The sequence below is a fragment of the Microcaecilia unicolor genome, chromosome 2 (assembly GCF_901765095.1).
Source record: "Microcaecilia unicolor chromosome 2, aMicUni1.1, whole genome shotgun sequence".
Lineage (NCBI taxonomy): Eukaryota > Metazoa > Chordata > Amphibia > Gymnophiona > Siphonopidae > Microcaecilia > Microcaecilia unicolor.
The window spans coordinates 453,048,659-453,068,739 of record NC_044032.1 but is presented as its reverse complement, the minus strand read 5'-3'; the positions used below and the strand labels follow the sequence as shown (position 1 = coordinate 453,068,739).

The following is a 20,081-nucleotide window of genomic DNA, read 5'->3' as shown; positions in this document are numbered from 1 at the left end:
TCCAGAATTTAAAACAAAATCGGAGAAAATATTTCTTCACTCAACGTGTAAATTTGCTACTTAGTAGCTTATTTGCATGCCCCCTAGTCCTGGTATTTTTGTCAAGAGTAAACAAGCAATTCACGTCTACCCATTCCACTTCCCTCAATATTTTATATATCTCTATCATATCTCCCCTCAGCTGTCTTCTCCAAGCTGAAGAGCCCTAACCTCTTTAACCTTTTCTCATAAGGAAGTCGCCCCATCCTCTTTATCATTTGCACCCTTCTCTGTACCTTTTCTAATTCCACTATATCTTTTTTGACCGCATTGGCCTATAGTACATAGTAAATGACAGCAGATAAAGACCTGAACGGTCCATCCAGTCTGCCAAACAATATAAACTCATTTTACATGGTGATACTTTATATGTATACCAGAGTTTCATTTGTCCTTGTCATTCTCAGGGCACAGACCGTAGTGTGCTCAACACTGTTCTTGTACTAAAATTTCTGAAGCTAACATTGAAGCCCTTTAAAATTTACACTAGAAGGGTGGAAATTTCCTCCACAAGTTCCTGCTTGTTCTGAGAGCTGAAGAACGATGCTCTCAGTGGGCAATTTACATATGAATAGCCATACTGGGACAGACTAATGGGCCATCTAGCCCAATATCCTGTTTCCAACAGTGGCCAATCCAGGCCTCAAGTACCTGGGAGAACCCAAATAGTAGCAACATTTCATGCTATCAATACCAGGGCAAGCAGTGCCTTCCCCATGTCTGTCTCAATAGCAGACTATAGAATTTCCCTCCAGGAACTTACAGTGGGGGAAATAAGTATTTGATCCCTTGCTGATTTTGTAAGTTTGCCCACTGACAAAGACATGAGCAGCCCATAATTGAAGGGTAGGTTATTGGTAACAGTGAGAGATAGCACATCACAAATTAAATCCGGAAAATCACATTGTGGAAAGTATATGAATTTATTTGCATTCTGCAGAGGGAAATAAGTATTTGATCCCCCACCAACCAGTAAGAGATCTGGCCCCTACAGACCAGGTAGATGCTCCAAATCAACTCGTTACCTGCATGACAGACAGCTGTCGGCAATGGTCACCTGTATGAAAGACACCTGTCCACAGACTCAGTGAATCAGTCAGACTCTAACCTCTACAAAATGGCCAAGAGCAAGGAGCTGTCTAAGGATGTCAGGGACAAGACCATACACCTGCACAAGGCTGGAATGGGCTACAAAACCATCAGTAAGACGCTGGGCGAGAAGGAGGCAACTGTTGGTGCCATAGTAAGAAAATGGAAGAAGTACAAAATGACTGTCAATCGACAAAGATCTGGGGCTCCACGCAAAATCTCACCTCGTGGGGTATCCTTGATCATGAGGAAGGTTAGAAATCAGCCTACAACTACAAGGGGGGAACTTGTCAATGATCTCAAGGCAGCTGGGACCACTGTCACCACGAAAACCATTGGTAACACATTACGACATAACGGATTGCAATCCTGCAGTGCCCGCAAGGTCCCCCTGCTCCGGAAGGCACATGTGACGGCCCGTCTGAAGTTTGCCAGTGAACACCTGGATGATGCCGAGAGTGATTGGGAGAAGGTGCTGTGGTCAGATGAGACAAAAATTGAGCTCTTTGGCATGAACTCAACTCGCCGTGTTTGGAGGAAGAGAAATGCTGCCTATGACCCAAAGAACACCGTCCCCACTGTCAAGCATGGAGGCGGAAATGTTATGTTTTGGGGGTGTTTCTCTGCTAAGGGCACAGGACTACTTCACCGCATCAATGGGAGAATGGATGGGGCCATGTACCGTACAATTCTGAGTGACAACCTCCTTCCCTCCGCCAGGGCCTTAAAAATGGGTCGTGGCTGGGTCTTCCAGCACGACAATGACCCAAAACATACAGCCAAGGCAACAAAGGAGTGGCTCAGGAAGAAGCACATTAGGGTCATGGAGTGGCCTAGCCAGTCACCAGACCTTAATCCCATTGAAAACTTATGGAGGGAGCTGAAGCTGCGAGTTGCCAAGCGACAGCCCAGAACTCTTAATGATTTAGAGATGATCTGCAAAGAGGAGTGGACCAAAATTCCTCCTGACATGTGTGCAAACCTCATCATCAACTACAGAAGACGTCTGACCGCTGTGCTTGCCAACAAGGGTTTTGCCACCAAGTATTAGGTCTTGTTTGCCAGAGGGATCAAATACTTATTTCCCTCTGCAGAATGCAAATAAATTCATATACTTTCCACAATGTGATTTTCCGGATTTAATTTGTGATGTGCTATCTCTCACTGTTACCAATAACCTACCCTTCAATTATGGGCTGCTCATGTCTTTGTCAGTGGGCAAACTTACAAAATCAGCAAGGGATCAAATACTTATTTCCCCCACTGTATCAAACCTTTTTTTAAACCCAGACACATTAACTGATGGAAAAGTCCATTGAACATTATTAAAAATTAATTAAATTTTTTTTTTTTTTTTTGGGGGGGGGGGGGGGGGGGGGTTTGCCGGGTTCTTGAAGCCTGGATTGGCCGCTGTTGGAGACAGGATGCTGGGCTTGATGGACCATTGGTCTTTTCCCAGTATGACGGTGCTTATGTTCTTAACTGCTGTTACCACATCCTTTGGCAATGAGTTCCAGACCTTACCTATTCTTTGAGTAAAAAAAATATTGCCTCCTATTTATGTAACTTCATTGAGTGTCCCCTAGTCTTTGTACTTTTTGAAAGAGTGGGGGAGAAAAAAAAACACATGATTCACTTCTACACCACAATCACCTTTCCCCCTCAGCAGTCTTTTCCAAGCTGAAGAGCCCTAACCTCTTTAGCCTTTCCTCATATGAGAGGAGTTCCAACCCCTTTACCATTTTGGTTGCTCCTCTTTGAACCTTTTCTAATTCCACTATCTTTGAGATACAGCGACCAGAATTGAACGCAACACTCAAGATGAGGTCACACTATGGAGTGATACAGAGGCATAGTATTTTGGGTCTTATTTACCATCCTTTTCTTAATAATTCCTAGCATTGTTTTTTGCTGCTGCCACACACTGAACAAAAGATTTCAGTTATTGTCTACAACAACACCTAGATCTTTTTCTTTGGTGCGGACCCCCCAAGGAGGACCCTAGCATCAGGTAACTATGATTTGGGTTATCTTCCCATTGTGCATTACTTTGCATTTGTCCACATTAAATTTAATCTGCCATTTGGATGCCCAGTCTTCCAATTTCCTAAAGTCTCCCTGCAAATGTTCAATCTGCATTTGTTTTAACAAACTTGAATAGTTTTGTGTCATCTGCAAAGTTAATCACCACACTTGACGTTACAATTTCCAGATAATTTATAAATATGTTAAATAGCATGCTGCAGTACTCCACTGCTCACCCTCCTCCATTGAGAGAAATGGCCATTTAACGCTACCCTCTGTTTCCTGTCCCATAACCAATTCCTAATCCACAACTGAACATTGCCTCCTATCCCATGACTAATTTTCTGATGAAGTTTTCTGAAAATCTAGATACTATAAACACACATTTATTCACGCCTTCAAAGAAATGAAGCAAATTAGTGAGGCAAGACTTCCCTTGGCTGAATCCATGCTGACTCTGTCCCATTAAATTATACTTTATCTGTGTGTTCCGTAACTTTATTTATTTTTTTTAATAAGAGTTTCCACTATTTCACCCAGCACCGACAGACTTACCAGTCTATAATTTCCCGGATCACCCGGGGAACTTTAAAAAAAAATTTTTTTAATCAGTGTTACGTTGGACACCCTCCAATCTTCAGGTACTACGGACGATTTTAATGACAAATTACAGATCACTAACACCAGATCATCAATTTCATGCTTGAGTTCCTTCAGTATCCTTGGATGCATACCATCTGGTCCAGGTGATTTACTATTCTTTAATTTGTCGATTTAGCTCAGTACATCTTCCAGGATCAGAGATTTTTCATTTCCTCCGCATTATCACTCCTGAAAACCATTTCTGGTACAGTTAGATCTCTTACATCTTCTTCCCTAAAGACAGAAGCAAAGAATTCACTCAGTCTCTTTGCTAGGGCCTTGTCTTCCCCGAGTGCCCCTTTTGCTCCTTCATGATCTAATGGTCCACAGATGCTTTCTGCGTCTGATGTATCTGAAAAAGTTGTTGCTGTGAGATTTTGCCTCTGCTGCAAGTTTTTCTTCATATTCTTTTATCCTTCTTTATAAATGCTTTGTATCTAACTTGCCAGTAGATATGTTGCTTCTTATTTTCATTGCAGGGCATAACCAAGACAGACTATTTGAAGAATCTATGAATCGGAGGTTACAAGGGGCCATCTTTGCTGGAAAAATTCAGCCTCACCCGTTCTGGAAGGTCATCCAAGATGATTACTTGGACTGCAGCTATGCTCTCCTGGAGCCAGTCAAAAGCTCATCCCTTGCTTTGACTAAGGAGGCAGCTGGGGCTTCCAAGGATGACTAATGAGGCTGAGAGAGCTGGGCCTGCCGGACAAAGCAAGGCGGCAGCAGAAACCTACACCTTTGAGATTAGTAGGGTAGCCACCTAGGCCCACTTAAAAGACTGCAGCTGGAGGTTTGCTGAGAAAGGAATGGGATGGTGTCCATATGTTTGAAGTCAGCGACCTCCTCCACCATGTCCCCAAAAAGATCATCTCCTTGGCAAGGTACATCTGCCAACCTCTCCCAAAACACTAGTTCTAGATCAGACATGCAGCTGTGAGAGTCTGGACGTAATATTAAAAGAACGGTAAATGCCCCTGGCCAGATACTTTCTGCATTCCATCTACTTACTGGCCAACTGGCAAAATATCTGTGGCCTGCTCCTGAGGGAGAGAATCCACATGACAGTGCACTGTGCAGCAAAGATTAAGTAAAGGCTTGTGTAGAGATGTTAAGACTGAATGCAGGCAATAAGCATCAAGGCCTGATAAACCTTCCTCTTAAAACAAGTCTAGTGTCTGAGCCTCTCTACCTGGGGGAGCCGGGGCATGGGTTCTGGAGCTCCTAGCTTGTTGGAGGGCACATTCAAAACCAAAGAGTGGTAAAGCAGTTGTGCCCTCTCAAATCTGGGAACCTTCTGGATATAATACTGTGTATCCACCTTCTTAGGTGCAACCTTTAAGGATAGGGTTCAATGGTACTGCTTAGGAGGTGACTCAGTCCAGAGCAAATAAATACATCTCCGCCCTGGGCTCCTCCTCCGTCTTCAACTTAAATGGGACATGCCAAAGCCATCTCCTTGGCAAAACCAGTGAGAGAGACCCTCAGATGATTTATATCTTTGAGGCAGATCAGAAGGGACCCCACATGACTCCTCTTCCAAGAAGTAATAAGGGTCTTCTTCAGAGTACCATGAGTGGTCCCAGACTGGACTGAGTGAGCCTGTGCCTATCCTGGCTCAGTGGAGTCACGTCCATGCCCTGAAGGGCACCAAGGTAGAGTCCTACTGTACGCCCCTTGGTGGCAGAGTAAGGTATTGGCAACGATGTTAGAAAGTTGCCACAGCGTTTCTCCAGACAAACTCCTGAATTTAACAATAAAAATGTAAGTTTTATTTGCTAGCATTTAAACAACATAACAGTCACTTATACCCATATCTAAGTTTTCAGATCATATTGATTACATATCAAGCAAGAACATTTTAAAACCCATTTCCATAGGTACCCCAAATAAGAGCCTCCCCAGCCCCTCTGCCTCTCCCATCCTATCTTATCCCGTTTCTCTCTCCCCTTTCATCAACCCACCATGCAGCACAATATCCCTCCCGCTGCACTTTGCTGGATCTGCGCTAACAAGCAAGGCAGAGGCGTAGGACCATGGCTCTCTGCCTGCTGCTACCAATTCCTGTGCCGTTCTTGCCTCATCTGAGGTAAACTTCCGAGCCAGCACAGGGAGCAGTGGCAGCAGGCAGAAAGCCACGGTCCTGCGCCTCTGCCTTGCTTGTTTATTAGCGCGGACCTGGTGAGGTGCAATGGAGATACTGGATGGGGGAGTTAGGGACAAGAGAGGAAATGCTGACTAGCGGGGGGGGGGGGGGGGGGGAAGAGACACACACACACAAAGTAAAAGAGGATGCATTATACTGGCTAGCAGGAGGGAGAGAGAAAGTCAGGAGAGGATTTGATGGTTGGCAGGGGGAAGAAGACAAGAGAGGAGACGCTGGATGGTTGTAGGGGGAGGGAGAGAGTGAGCAGACGCTGGATGGTTGTAGGGGGAGGGAGAGAGTGAGCAGACGCTGGATGGTTGTAGGGGGAGGGAGAGAGTGAGCAGACGCTGGATGGTTGTAGGGGGAGGGAGAGAGTGAGCAGACACTGGATGGAAGGGGAAGAGAGGAAAGAGTTAGTGAAAGACTGGGGAGTAAGAGGAAGGAGAATGGGAGAGCCAGAGTAGGGGAAAGAAATGGAAAGCTGTAGGTAGATACAGTAAAAAGAGGGAGATTAAAAATCTGGATAACATGAATGAATGAAGTCAGAATGGACAGGCAGGAAAAAAAATGGAAGAAAGCTGAAAGGAACAGATAGTGCTGGAGCTGGATGTAGTGGAGGAGGTGAAGACAGAAGAGAAAAAAATGAGACCTTTGCAAAGAGTTAAAAGACAGAAAAGCAGTAACCAGAGACTGGGGTCAGCACAATTAAAAAATAAAATAAAATAAATGGCCAGACAGCAAAAGGTAAAAAATAATAATTTTCCTTTTAATTTAGTAGGATGAAGTACTGTGCTGGCTGTGTTAGTCCACTTAAAAAGTTAATAAACATAAATAAAAGATAAAAAGGAAAATAAGGAGACACCTTTTTATTGGACTAAATGCATTTTTTTTTTTACTAACTTTCGGAGGCTAGACCCTCTTTCAGGTCTGGACACTATACTGCTGTTAAAAGGTATGCTTGTCCTAAATCAAGGAAGGATGTTTTGGCTTCTGAAAACTAGTTAAAAACTGTAATAAATTAGTAAAAAAAAATGTATTATCTTATTTTCTGTTTTTGGTTTGTTAATTTATAATGAGCAATTGGACTGTCGGCTTTTTACATTTTGTATCTGCTCTTTTTATATTTGCATAGTACAGAGGGACATGCATCACTGTTTTTCTGGTGTTGCACCTTATGCAGGATGTAGCTTCTTGGGGTTTCAGTTTAATTTTTGTCTACATATTTCTATTTTCAGTTTGTGGTTACTTGTTCTATACTTGAGGGTCTACCTGTGTTTGAAAAAGGCCAGGCATGCTGTTAGTATTGATTCTGTGTAGGATTGATCTGTACTAATCAAGCTTGTTTAGTTTTCCCATTAGGTGTATTAATGTTCTACTGCCTAGTGTAATCCTTATGATATGTCATTTATAATACATAAATCCATTTTTACATGCACATGAAGGCATTTACTACTTCTCAATACCTTCCTTAGGACTCAAATCTCTTCTCCACCTTGACAAATTGTATACACCGAATGCACTGCAAGAAAATCCTCACTTGCTAGCTTTTAATCTTACTAATTAGAATAGTACTCTTCAATGTTTGGGAAAGACTACCCTTAGCATCTCTGCACTTTGGTCCAGCATCTTCCTTCTCTCCCCTTTTACTTGCTCTTTTCTGCGTGTTGTAAGACAATTATGGAGTAGGGCCTGCCCCTGACCCCACCACCTACCCCCTTTAGCCTCCCCAAACAACTGGACCACCGACAGCCCATGACCATTTCAACATTTCAGAAACAATCATCAAGTATTTGCTCTCTCTCTCAGAAAACTAATTACTTTGTTTTTTCTTTCTTGAAATTGATTCTTTGTGATATTTTATTTCCTAGGTTCATTGGGTTCTACATGAGGACACCAGAATTAGGCAAGTATGACTTTCCTATTTCTCTGTAGGAGTCACTTAGCTGTTATCCAAGGCAGTGCGGTTTTTCGAGCTCTCTCTCTAGTGTTGGCCAGCACTTATCTCAGGGTTCTCTTCACCCTATTGTCCTTACTTTAAAAGCTCAGTAAAAAAAAAAAAAACACTTCCTGGGTGTGTGCTCCCTTCTAGATGTGCTCTGCCACAATATAACTTATTTTAAACAAACAAATAAGCATTAATCCCTAGTCTACCCAACCCACAACAACCCCAAAACAATCACAAATTCCCAATTCACTGTCACATCACACCTCAAACATTCCCTTTAAAGGTTCTCTCAGCCAAAGCTCAAACCAGTTTTGATAAAAAGTTAATAATCTTCCCACTATAATTTATCATCTTATAGTTAACTAGCAGTTGAGCCCGTAAAAACGGGCTGGTATTGGGGTTTTCCTTCCTTCCTTCCTTCCCCCTCCCTCCCTCCCCGCGAGGTTGCCACCGCTACCGTTCCCCCCCCCCCCCCCCCCGGAGTCGCCGCCATCCCTCCACCCGGCCCGGGCCCTCTCTCTCTCCGCTACTAAACTTACACATCCATTCGCCGGAACGCAGCACGCACATCAGCTGAGCTGCCATCGGCCCTTCCTTCTCTGCCTGTGTCCCGCCCTCCTGTGACGTAACGTCAGCGAGGGCGGGACGCAGGCAGGGAAGGAAGGCCGATGGCAGCTCAGCTGATGTGCATGCTGCGTTCCGGCGAATGGATGTGTAAGTTTAGTAGCGGAGAGAGGGCCCGGGCCGGGTGTGTGTGTGTGTGTGGGGGTAACGGTGACCTCGGGTGGGCGGGTGCGGTATCAACCTCGGCGGCGCAGTTTCCCTCTCTGTCCCGCCCTCATCATCACGTATTGACGCGGGGGCGGGACAGAGAGGGAAGTCTCTACTGCGCATTTGCAGTGAGTCGGTCACTCGCCGTTTATATGTTTGATTCTCAGGAGGGAAATTGGTCTGCAAGAACTGCAGCTGGCCAGGTCTTTCACTCTTCACATAGAAGTGTAACTCCACAGCTGGTAGAGAGTATGGAATGGAATTTGCTTCTAGAACACATAAGATAAATGCTAACTGGTTAGAGAAAATCTTGTAGAATTTATTATATGCACCCATTCCCAGGGCCTTACCCTACGAGAGTGATTTTGATTGCTAACAAACTTCATGGGCTGTTAGTGTGATCCTATCTTGTACTGCTACTCTTAAGTTCAACATAGTAACATAGTAGATGACGGCAGAAAAAGACCGGCACAGTCCATCCAGTCTGCCCAACAAGATAAAATATTGTTTACATTATTACTTATGTACATTTGTAAGATAAGTATTTTGTGGTCTGATGCTGCGCGATCAGCTCTTAATAAAATGATTAGGCTGGCCCTGGTTATATGTATGAATGCGCGAAACCAGTTTATGAAGGCCCAGAAAGATATCGGACTGATCGGATAAGATGTATTTTCCTGAACCTTAAATGTGGAATTGCCCACTATTACTTACAAAAAAAAAAAGTAATTTGCAATGCTAATTACTACTGAATTACTGACAAGTATAAGATCAAATAGTTATTTACAGAATTAAAGAGAGGAGATGGATTTCTTCCTGCTCTCATTTAAATACATTGTAGGCTTACCCACGCTCCACCAAAGCAATCTGACCCTGAATGAAAAATCCATTACTTAGCTCTTCGCATGCTTCAGGAGGGTCTGCTGGGACCAGGTGTATCTGATCATATCTCGTGTTCTAGAAAGAATACAACAGAAACTGTGAGCTCAGGACAAATGTGCACGAATATGAATGTTAACATTTGTCTCCTTGTGCAGTGAAATGGCAATGGACAATCTTGTTACAGCATCAGAGGGTGCACAGATTTAAATAAAATTGTTCATGTTTTGTCCCCCACCCGCAACTCCCAACCATTAACACTGTCATAATACCCCAACCCATAGAAGCCTCTTTAGCACCATCCTTTTGAACACTGCTCATACAAGAGCAGGTCAGGAGGGAGAAAACTGGTCAGGCAGGCTTGTGAAGATGGAGATTCAGAAGCCAGAAGAACTAAAAACTCAGGTTACTCCTGTCTTTCTTCCAAACCCGATTCCTAATCCTGTTGCACTCTGGGGACAGATGAGGGCCTCTTGAGGCTGTAATACTTCTTACATAGCCCCCAGACTACACTGCTAGGTAATACAGTCTGCTCTCCCCTTAGATGTAATTTGGGAGGTGCTGGCAGCCATCTCAATGCACTGCAGTGGCGTACCAAGGGGGGGCCGTGGGGGCAGTCCGCCCCGGGTGCACGCTGCTGGGGGGGTGCCGCGGCGCGCGCCTGCTCTGAGTTCCCTGACTTTGCGCGTTCGCTGCAGCTCCCTCTGCTCTGCCCTGGAACAGGTTACTTCCTGTTCCGGGTCAGAGGGAGCTGCAGCGAAAGCGCGAAGTCAGGGAACTCTGAGCAGGTGCGCGCTGCGGCACCCCCCCCCCCAAGCGGCATGCACCCGGGGGGGGGGGGGGGGTCCGCGCCGCCCCCCTAGGAACGCCACTGATGCACTGCTAATATAACCTTACTCTTTTCCCCTCCCTCCAAACTAAGCAAAGAAAACTACTTCTATGGCTCTTATCATCCATCTCAGAGTATGAGAAACACCACCAACACGTTCCCAAACCTTCCTGGCACGAAGAATATGAAGTCCAAGACCTCCTATCCAAGTGCCAGCAGAATGGACCAGCATTTATCAATGGGAGGAAAAAAAATCAATATTAGCATTAATTTATTATAGATTTACGAATATAAATGTATCTATACAGAGAAGTATTTTAACCAAGTAAATCTGATATATGAAAAAAGTCATTCGACTTTCAATGCCACATGTATACATTAACCACATTGAATAGCAATGTTCTCAAGTAAGTATTGGAAGCAAAAGTACACACTACATTTTTAAATCTGTGCAAGTATTTTTCAACCAAAACTGAGTGCTTTGCATCCACAACAAGTTTCAAAAGTGAAACTACTTTCACCTTGAGAATGACTGTTTGGGGGAATTCTGTGCAATGCAGAATTTTACATTTATTTTGCAGAATTCTGCAAAGCATTGATAAGGCTAAAAGAAAATGAAGAAAAACTTTTAGAAACACATTCATAGTAACACCTTTTTCAAGTACATCAGAAGCAGAAAGCCTGTGAGGGAATCTGTGAGACCATTAGATCATGAAGGAGCAAAAGGGGCACTTGGGAGGACAAGGCCAGAGAGGAGAGATTGAATGAATCCTTTGCTTCGATCTTTACGGAAGAAGATGTAAGAGATCTAACTGTACTGGAAATGGTTTTCAAGGACAACGATATGGAGGAACTGAAAAATATTGGTGAACCTGGCAGACGTACTAAACCAAATTGACAAGTTAAAGAGTTATAAATCACCTGGACCGGATGGTATATACCCCAGAGTAATGAAAGAACCCAAAATGAAACTGCTGACCTGCTGTTATTAATCTCAAACCCATCATTAAAATCATCCATAGTACCTGAAGATTGGAGGGTGGCCAATGTAGTGCAAATTTTTTTAAAAGGTTCTAGGGGTGATCCAAGAAATTTACAGACCAGCAAGCCTGACTTCAGTGCCAGGCAAAATAGTATAAACTATTACAAAGAATAAAATTATAGAACACAAACATGGTTTAATGGGACAGAATTAGAATAGTTTTGGCCAAGGGAAGTCTTGCCTCACCAATTTGCTTCATTTCTTTGAAGGCACGACTAAACATGTGGATAAAGACGAGCTGGTTAATGTAGTGTATCTAGATTATCTAGATTTTCAGAAAGCTTTTGACAAAGTTCCTCATGATAACATTAAAAAGTCATAGGATAGGAGGCAATGTCCTTCTGTGGATTAGGAATTGGTTATTGGACAGAAAATAAAGAGTATGGTTAAATGGCCATTTTTCTCAGTGGAGGGTGAATAGTGGAGTGCCGCAGGTATCTGTACTGTGACCAGTGTTATTTATCCAATTTGTAAATGATCTAAAATTTGGAATAACGAGTAAGGTGATTAAATCTGCAGATGAGAAAACTATTCAAAGTTATCAAAGCACATGTGGAATGTGAAAAATTGCAGGAAGACCTAAGGAAACTGGAAGACTGGCAATCCAAATGACAGATTAAATTTAATGTGGACAAAGGCAAAGTGATGCACATTGAGACGAATAATCCTAATCAGTTACCTAATGCTAGAGTCCACCTTAGGAGTCAGCGCTCAAGAAAGATCTAGTTGTCATTGTAGACAATACGTCTAAATCTTCTGCCCAGTGTGCAGAGGCAACCAAAAAACAACATCCAAAAGGCGAAGGGACACAAACTCCAATGGATAGTTCTCCTTCAGAAACAAAAGGCAGGAAGAACATCTGATCAAGATGAAAGACCAAAACGACCTTAGGCAAAAAAAAAAGGGAATGGTCCAAATAGAAGCCCCTGCCCACCTCATAGAACTGCCTCAACAACACAAGTCCTGAATTTCTGAGACCCGGCGAGCAGATGCCATGGCCACCAAAACCACGTCTTCAGCGTAAGATCTTTCTCTGTCTTGTATAAGGGCCCAAATGGCCGCCAAATGCAGTGCCTGGAGCACCATGATTAACCACTAGGCAGGACGGCGGACAAAGGTGGAGAGCCTCCCGCAGAAAACAAGCCACATCTGAATGACCTGCCCAAAAAGAACTGGCCATGTGTCCTCTGTAACACACAAAAGCAGCCACCTGAACCTGAAGAGAATTATAGGCTAACCCCTTCTGCAATCCATCCAGCCAACATGAAACACCAACACTGTAAAAGAAGACCTGGCTTACTGAAAACACCATGCCGAAAAAGGTCCTCCACACCTGAACATAAGCCGTGGAAGTAGATAGCTTTCTAGCCTAAAGCAAAGTGGCTATAACCACTTCTGAGTAACCTTTCTTCCTCAAGCGGTTCCTCTCAAGAACCAGGTCGTTAGACCAAAGCAGGAAGGATCTTCCATCCGGACAGGACCCCGATGGAGAAGATCTGGGATCACCAGCAGACGCAACTGGGGGCCCTCGAGCAGACGAATCAGATCCGCATACCACGGCTGCTGGGCCCAAACTGGAGCCACCAAGACAAGTGGTTCCCGGAGATGACTGATTCACTGCAGGACTCGCCCTATTAGGGGCCAAGGCGGAAACACGTACAGAAGCGCTGACCCTGGCCACGGCTGCAACAGGGCGTCCAAACCTGCTGATTCAGGTTGTCTTTTTTGGCTGAAGAATCTGGGTGCCTTGGCATTCTCCTGCATAGCCATAAGGTCGATCTCTGGAGTCCACCAACATTGACAAATCAGGAGGAACACATCAGAAGACAACTCCCACTACGCTGCGTCCAGAAGAGTCTGAGAAAATCCGTGTTGCTCTGTCCCACGATGTGTGCTGCTGACAAATAGCGTGAGCCTCTGTCCAGTCCAGAAGGCAGAGCACCTCAGTCACCAAAGGCAAACTGTGGGTGCCTCTCTGCTGATTGATGTAGGCTACTGCCGTCATGTTGTCCAACATGACTCGAACCACCTTGCTCTCCAGCAAGTCCTGAAAGCTTGTCAAGACATTTACCACTGCTCTCAATTCCAAATTGATGGGCCATGCTGCTTCGAGCATTGTCCAACAACCCTGTGCAACTTGGTTGAGACAATGGGCTCCGCATCCTGAGAGGCTGGCATCCATAACTACAACCACCCATTGCAGGGAGGCCAATGGCATGCCCTTCTGCAAGTTGGAGGGGGTGGGGGATGGGGAGAAGCCACCACACCAAGCTGCTCCTGGCACTGGACGACCAGGGAAGATGCTGCTGATAGTCCAGCGAAGTCGGCGACCACTATCTGCTCAGACAGTGTTTTAGGGGACACATGTGCGCCCTCACCCACGGCACCACCTCCAGTGTGGCCGCCATGGAACCCAGAACATGAACATAATCCCAAACGTGGGAACTGGACATCCATAGCAGACTGCACACTTGTGACATCAACTTGATTTGCCAACCAGAGCACCTTCCCCCTGCCTCGTGGCAAACTGCGCTCCCAGATATTCCAAGGCCTGAGTTGGCACAAGGTGACTCTTAGCCCTGTTGACCACCCAGTCCAACAATTGTAAGAGGGTAATGACATGATTGGCTGCCAACTGACTCTCCTGCTCAGATCAACCAGTTGTCGAGATAGGGTCCCCTCTTTCCACAGGAATGCTGTCACCACCAACATCATGACCTTGGAGAAGATGCGCAGAGTGGAGACAAGGCCAAAAGGGAGAGCACAAAACTGAAAGCAAAGACCAGGACCACAATCCGTAGGAATCTCTGCTAAGGCTGCCAAATCGGGATATGCAAGTACACAGAGATTGAAAGCTGTTGAGAACTCACCGGGCTGAACCACCGCAATGACGGATCGCAAGGTCTCCATGTAGAAGTGCCAAACCCTCAAAAATTGGTTTACCCTTCTGAGATTGAGAATAGTCCCCCTTCTTGAGAACAATGAAATAGATGGAATTGCAACCCGTGCAAACCTTGAGGGGGAGGGCACGGGAATGTTGGCTCTTAACTGCAAAGTGACCAGAACAGCTGCCTACTTGGAGAGCATGGCATATTGGGATTTAGAAAGTCTGCAACTCTCCTGACCAGAGGAAGGGGGTTTTAAAAAAGTGACTTAAGTTAATCCAATAAAAAAGGTAACACCTTATACTGTATTTTGTAATAAACTTTAAAAAGACAAACATTGCAACCATTCTTTATCCATACTGGGGCCTTCAGTATTTGTTTCTTATATCCCTGTGTTTTTTTACCAACATCTCCAGTATTTTTACTTTTTCTAACGCCATTTAATATATTCAAGACTCCTGCTAAACCTGCAGCTCTCCAACAAAAAGGACAGAAAATTTTGCAACCAATTTCTGGAGGCCCATGGATAAAGCTCTGCAATGATCATCAATCCTCAATGCTTTTTTTCCCCCCTCTTACTATTTTGAAACTATTTAAAAACCGGTTCTGAATTACAAAACTTATTGCAAACTTTTTGTGGCAAGGCAAACCACCAAGAAGTGCTATGGCAAAACTTCAGCTGCCCAAGGAGTTTGGGGGAGCAATTTTTATGGCTATCACTGGGCGTACATATTGAGACAGGGCATGCAGTGGTTGCTGATGTATCAAATTGATGATGTTCCTGGTCAGCTCAGATTGAAATGCATGATGAACCTCTTTCATACCTGAGACCTTCTTGGTTTGAACTTGGACTCTACTTCAAGAGATAATCTGGTGCTGGTTTCAACGCAGACAGCTCTTACCTCTCTGGACATGAAGATGTCCACTCCGACTTCAAGTTCCTGACGCATGCCATTATGGAGGAATCCCAAATTTTGGATTCATGGCAATATGATGGTATGGATGGACTGGCTCCGGAAGAGCATTCATACGCTGGATATTTCATTTGAGGGGCACCTTTTCTCCTTTTCTGATCTTAGGAGGAAATATGGTACACCATTTGCACACTGCTTTAAATGGGCACAACTCAGTCACACACAAAGTGCCACAAGTCACTCACTATTCCCTCAGTTTGCAGCCAAATAAGAACTGGGTCATGAAGCCTCCGATTGGTACAAGGTGCTGGTGCAATTGAAAGCCTCTCAGAGTCATGTGGACGGACTCAAATCTGGGCGAGCAAAATGGGTTTGACTCTTACCAAAGATCAACGGTCACATTTTTGGACTAAATGTGTGCAATGCAGTGTCTCGGCTGCCTTACGCCAGTCCTTATACTGGCTGGCAAGACAGATAGTATGGACTCCTGTCAAACTTCATAGACTGGATCCTACATACCCAGCACTATGTTGGTCCAACAGCATATAGGAACTCTGGAACATATGCTATATGCTTGCCCTAATGTCCAAAGTTTCTGGCAACAGGTCTGGTTATTTATACAACAGATTTTACACATTCAGCTTCCTCTGTCATATGGAGGAGCCCGTTTAACGTGGTGAAGGCGGTTAGCTCGGCAGAGTTTAAAAGGGGGTTAGACTGTTTCCTAAAGGACAAGTCCATAAACCACTACTAAATGGACTTGGGAAAAATCCAGAATTCCGGGAATAACACGTATAGAATGTTTGTACGTTTGGGAAGCTTGCCAGGTGCCCTTGGCCTGGATTGGCCGCTGTAGGATGCTGGGCTCGATGGACCCTTGGTCTTTTCCCAGTGTGGCATTACTTATGTATTTATTTGAGAATGCGCTGGAATGTCACTGATGCCCAAACTCACCTAATATCAATCCTGCAAAAATTGGAAAAAGTCATCTTTACTGAGTTTCCACTTCTGGTGGAATACCGTCTAATTTCTAAATATGAGGCAAACATGGTGGAGAAGAGTGGAAGAATGGATAAATACAAATCCATATGGTCCCCTCTACAGGAATATGGCATGTCCAAATCTACTGATAATCTCTTGCCCAACACTACGGGTCCTATTTACTAAGCCATGCTAGAGGCATGCTAGCGTTTTTAGCACGCGCTAACCATGTAGATGCCTATAATATTCCTATGGGTTAGAACATGCAAATTTTTACCACGAGCTAAAAACGCCAGAGCACCTTAGTAAACTGGGCTCTAACTAATGCTGAAATTCCTGCCCAGTACTGTGAAATATGGTGCACTGTTTTAGCTTTGTTTGGCTTAGTGCTGTCAGAGGATTGAGGGGTGGGGGGGGTTCTGGAATATGTTCTGAAAGAATTTCATTCAACTGTAATCGTAGAAATGTTTGTTTGCTGTAATAAGATTGTGTTGGATCATATTTCATGGTTGGGAATGCAAAAATTCTCTTTTCAATAAACATTTTCTAAACTAAAAAAACAAACAAACCCTGATTTGAAAGGTATAGAAGCACAACGCATTTGTCCTTAGAGCATACGCAAATGAGGAAGCTGTGCTATACATTAACCCTGCAAATATCAGAATAACCAAGTAGACAGAGGAAAGAAGACACAGAACCAGATCGTTTCTCTTTTCCATTCTACGTTTGCAGTTTAAAGATTAACCAGGACAGTTTTGGTCAATTGTTAAAATAAATAAATGTTTAATCTTTCAGGCCAATGCGGTATAAGAATAAAGGTTTATCTTTCGGTGCGGTATGTGCATTGTTTCAGATTTTTAACATGTTGCCTTTTGACAAGCTCATTTCCTCAGAAAACAGAGCTGAATCTGTACAACTCCTGTTTTTTTAAGTAGACATCCAGAGCATTGCCTCTAAATAAAAATCTTTAATCTATTTTAATTCTGTGATTGACAGTATGCTGAACAATTAGGCCCAAGCTGGTACTGCACCACAGTTAGCTGTATCACATAGGGAACCGGTAGGAAATTCACAACTGCTGCTCTGGATCCAGTGGAAAACTCAAACAATGGTCTAAAATTTGGCAACTTAGATTTAATGCTAAAAAATGCAAGATCAGGCATTTGGGATGCATAAACCAGAGGGAATGGTACAGTTTACGGGGTGAAAACCCTTTGTGCATGAAAAGAAGTGGGACTTGAGAGCAGGGCCATCAAAAGGGGGGGGAGGGACAAGATTCCCCCAGCCCCACCTCCAAGGGTTGCCCGTCACCAGCAATAGAAAAGCTGCTTTCTTCAGGCTTCTGGTGGCAGGCACAGGCAGAAGGCTGTATTGGTCTCCTGCTCCTCTGTGCCGAGTTATCGCGTTAACTCTGCTCTGCCGACTATGTCCCACCTCCTATATGAAGTACTTCCCATAGGAGGAAGGGGATGCGGAGAGAAGGACCAGTGGCTGGCAGAGCATAGTTAAAGCGATAAAATGCACACAGGAACAGGAGACAGAGTAAGCACATGTTCTGCGACATGAGCGTACTTTGTGTATTTAAGAAAAAGATTCAGTAGGAATACAGTGAGTGAAAATGCAAAAGTGACAATACGGTTTTTGAAAATGGTCAAATGGTCTTACAAAAAGATTGGACTCTTGAAAAATATTCAGAGAAATTAATATACAACCACAGTTCACTCTTGCCAATAATCTTAAAAGGAACTGAAACAAAATTACCATTAAAAATCAGCTCAAAACACACAAAAAAAACCCAATAATACAACAGGGGAATGATCAGACCAGGTTTGAACATGGATATAAGTCCTGTTTCCCCCCCCCCCCCCAAAAGTGAATGAAAGGCCTATATATCACAGTGAGTCCATATGCGACTGCCGCCACAGATCCATCAGGCCCCATCTAGTAAGAAAGGACTGGAGTGGAGGAGTGGCCTAGTGGTTAGAGTGGTGGACTTTGGTCCTGGGGAACTGGGTTCGATTCCCACTGCAGGTACAGGCAGCTCCTTGTGACTCTGGGCAAGTCACTTAACCCTCCATTGCCCCAGGTACAAATAAGTACCTGTATATAATATGTAAGCCACATTGAACCTGCTATGAGTGGGAAAGCGCGGGGTACAAATGTAAGAAAAAAAACCGAGGTCTGTCACACTATAAACAAACATATGACGCCTACCATAGCTACTACAGTCCTTCACTTGGTTAACACCTACTACACTTCTAAAAAGTGGGGAAAGCATGTGTGTGTGTGTATGTTGTGTGCATTTCATGTGTTATATCTGTGGGGGTATCTGGAGGTGGTGGTGCAGTTTGAAGGGTTATTTTCTGGAATAGTGTCTACCTTTGGGAAGCAGGAAGAGCAGTTTTTGTGAGTTGGGCACTTTGCAAGGTGATGGCACAGTTGCAGGGCTGGGGCAGTTGTGTGGGACTAGTTTTTGGATACAGGGCAATTGGCAGCATGGTGGAAGTGTTGTGGGAGGTAGTTTTAAAGGGTAGGGCAGTTTGTGGGACAGTGGTAAAGTTGTAGGGAGAGGTTGCGGGTTTTTGGGCAATCTCACTGTATAGTTTTTGGGGGTGGAGCAGTTATGTGCAGAGGAGTATTCTGGGGGATGAAGCAACGTCACGTAGGAGTGTAGAAGTTGCAATGGTAGTTTTTGGGGGCAGCAGAAGTTTCTGGGGTGTTGGGTAGTTGTGGGGGTTGTTTTGGGAGAGGTGTGGGCAGTTTGCAATATAGTGGGGCTTTTGTGGGATGTTAATTTTGTAACTAGGCTACAAAAGTTGGAATTCCTTCTCCCACCCAAAGGCATTAGGACTTTTTTTTTTTTTTTTTGGAAGGGAGAGGCCTAGATTTGGCTCATTTTTTTTTTTTTTAACTACTTTTGTACTCTTGACAGTTTTTCTGTCATTCTAAATTTCATCCTATCCTGTTAAATTTTGGGAGAGTTTTGCCCTTGAATAGACAGATTCACATTCTCGACCCCTTTTGTACAAGTCTTTCCAGCTTCTGTTAGGTTGGAAAAAAATAATAACCTGAACACTGTGAGCAATCAGAATTGCAGTCTATACTTACAAATACTCCCCCAAAGTCTTTGGCAGGGGTAGTTGTGAAGATGTAACGGATGTCCCCTGGACTCAGCACTCGAAAATATAAGAATTCATGAACACGCAGGCCTGAAAATTTCAAAGAATGAAAATAGGTAATTGGTATTTTCTATATAAAAGTGTAACACTTACTTTGCAATTACATGTTATCACATGCTATTTATTTAATCGCATTTGATATACTGCTGAGGCCTTCACACAGGCATACAGCGGTTAAAAAGAACAATTTTCTATATAGGTACTAGTACTGTCCCTAATGGGCTCACAACCTACGTAATACATATTATGCCTGGGGAAATGGAGGGCTAAGTGACTTGCCCAGGATCACATGGAGCTGAAGAGGGAACTGAACCTGGTTCCCCAGATCTTAACCCACTGCCGACTGTTAGGCAGCAGCAGGAATCGAATCAGGTTCCCTTCCTCTATAACATTAGCAAAATTCGCCCTTTCCTTTCTGAGCACACCACCCGAACTCTCATCCACTCTCTCATTACCTCTCGCCTTGACTACTGCAACCTACTCCTCACTGGCCTCCCACTTAGCCATCTATCCCCCCTTCAGTCCATTCAGAACTCTGCTGCACGTCTTATCTTCCGCCTGAACCGATATACTCATATCACTCCTCTCCTGACGTCACTTCACTGGCTTCCGATTAGGTACCGCATACAGTTCAAGCTTCTCCTACTAACCTACAAATGCACTCGATCTGCAGCTCCTCCCTACCTCTCTACCCTCATCTCCCCCTACGTTCCTA

The 20,081-nt window shown here is 44.2% G+C and overlaps 1 protein-coding gene across 1 annotated transcript in view; it reads right to left on the bottom strand.

The window, feature by feature from the left end:
• The window catches only part of PRADC1 (protease associated domain containing 1), a 56,548-nt gene that overhangs the window by 28,491 nt on the left and 7,976 nt on the right, over positions 1-20,081 (bottom strand). The window contains exons 2-3 of the mRNA XM_030190954.1: positions 19,296-19,396; positions 9,505-9,614 (exon numbers count right to left, since the gene is read on the bottom strand). Of these exons, the coding sequence (XP_030046814.1) occupies positions 9,505-9,614; positions 19,296-19,396 (211 nt within the window). The remainder of the gene's footprint in view (positions 1-9,504; positions 9,615-19,295; positions 19,397-20,081) is intronic.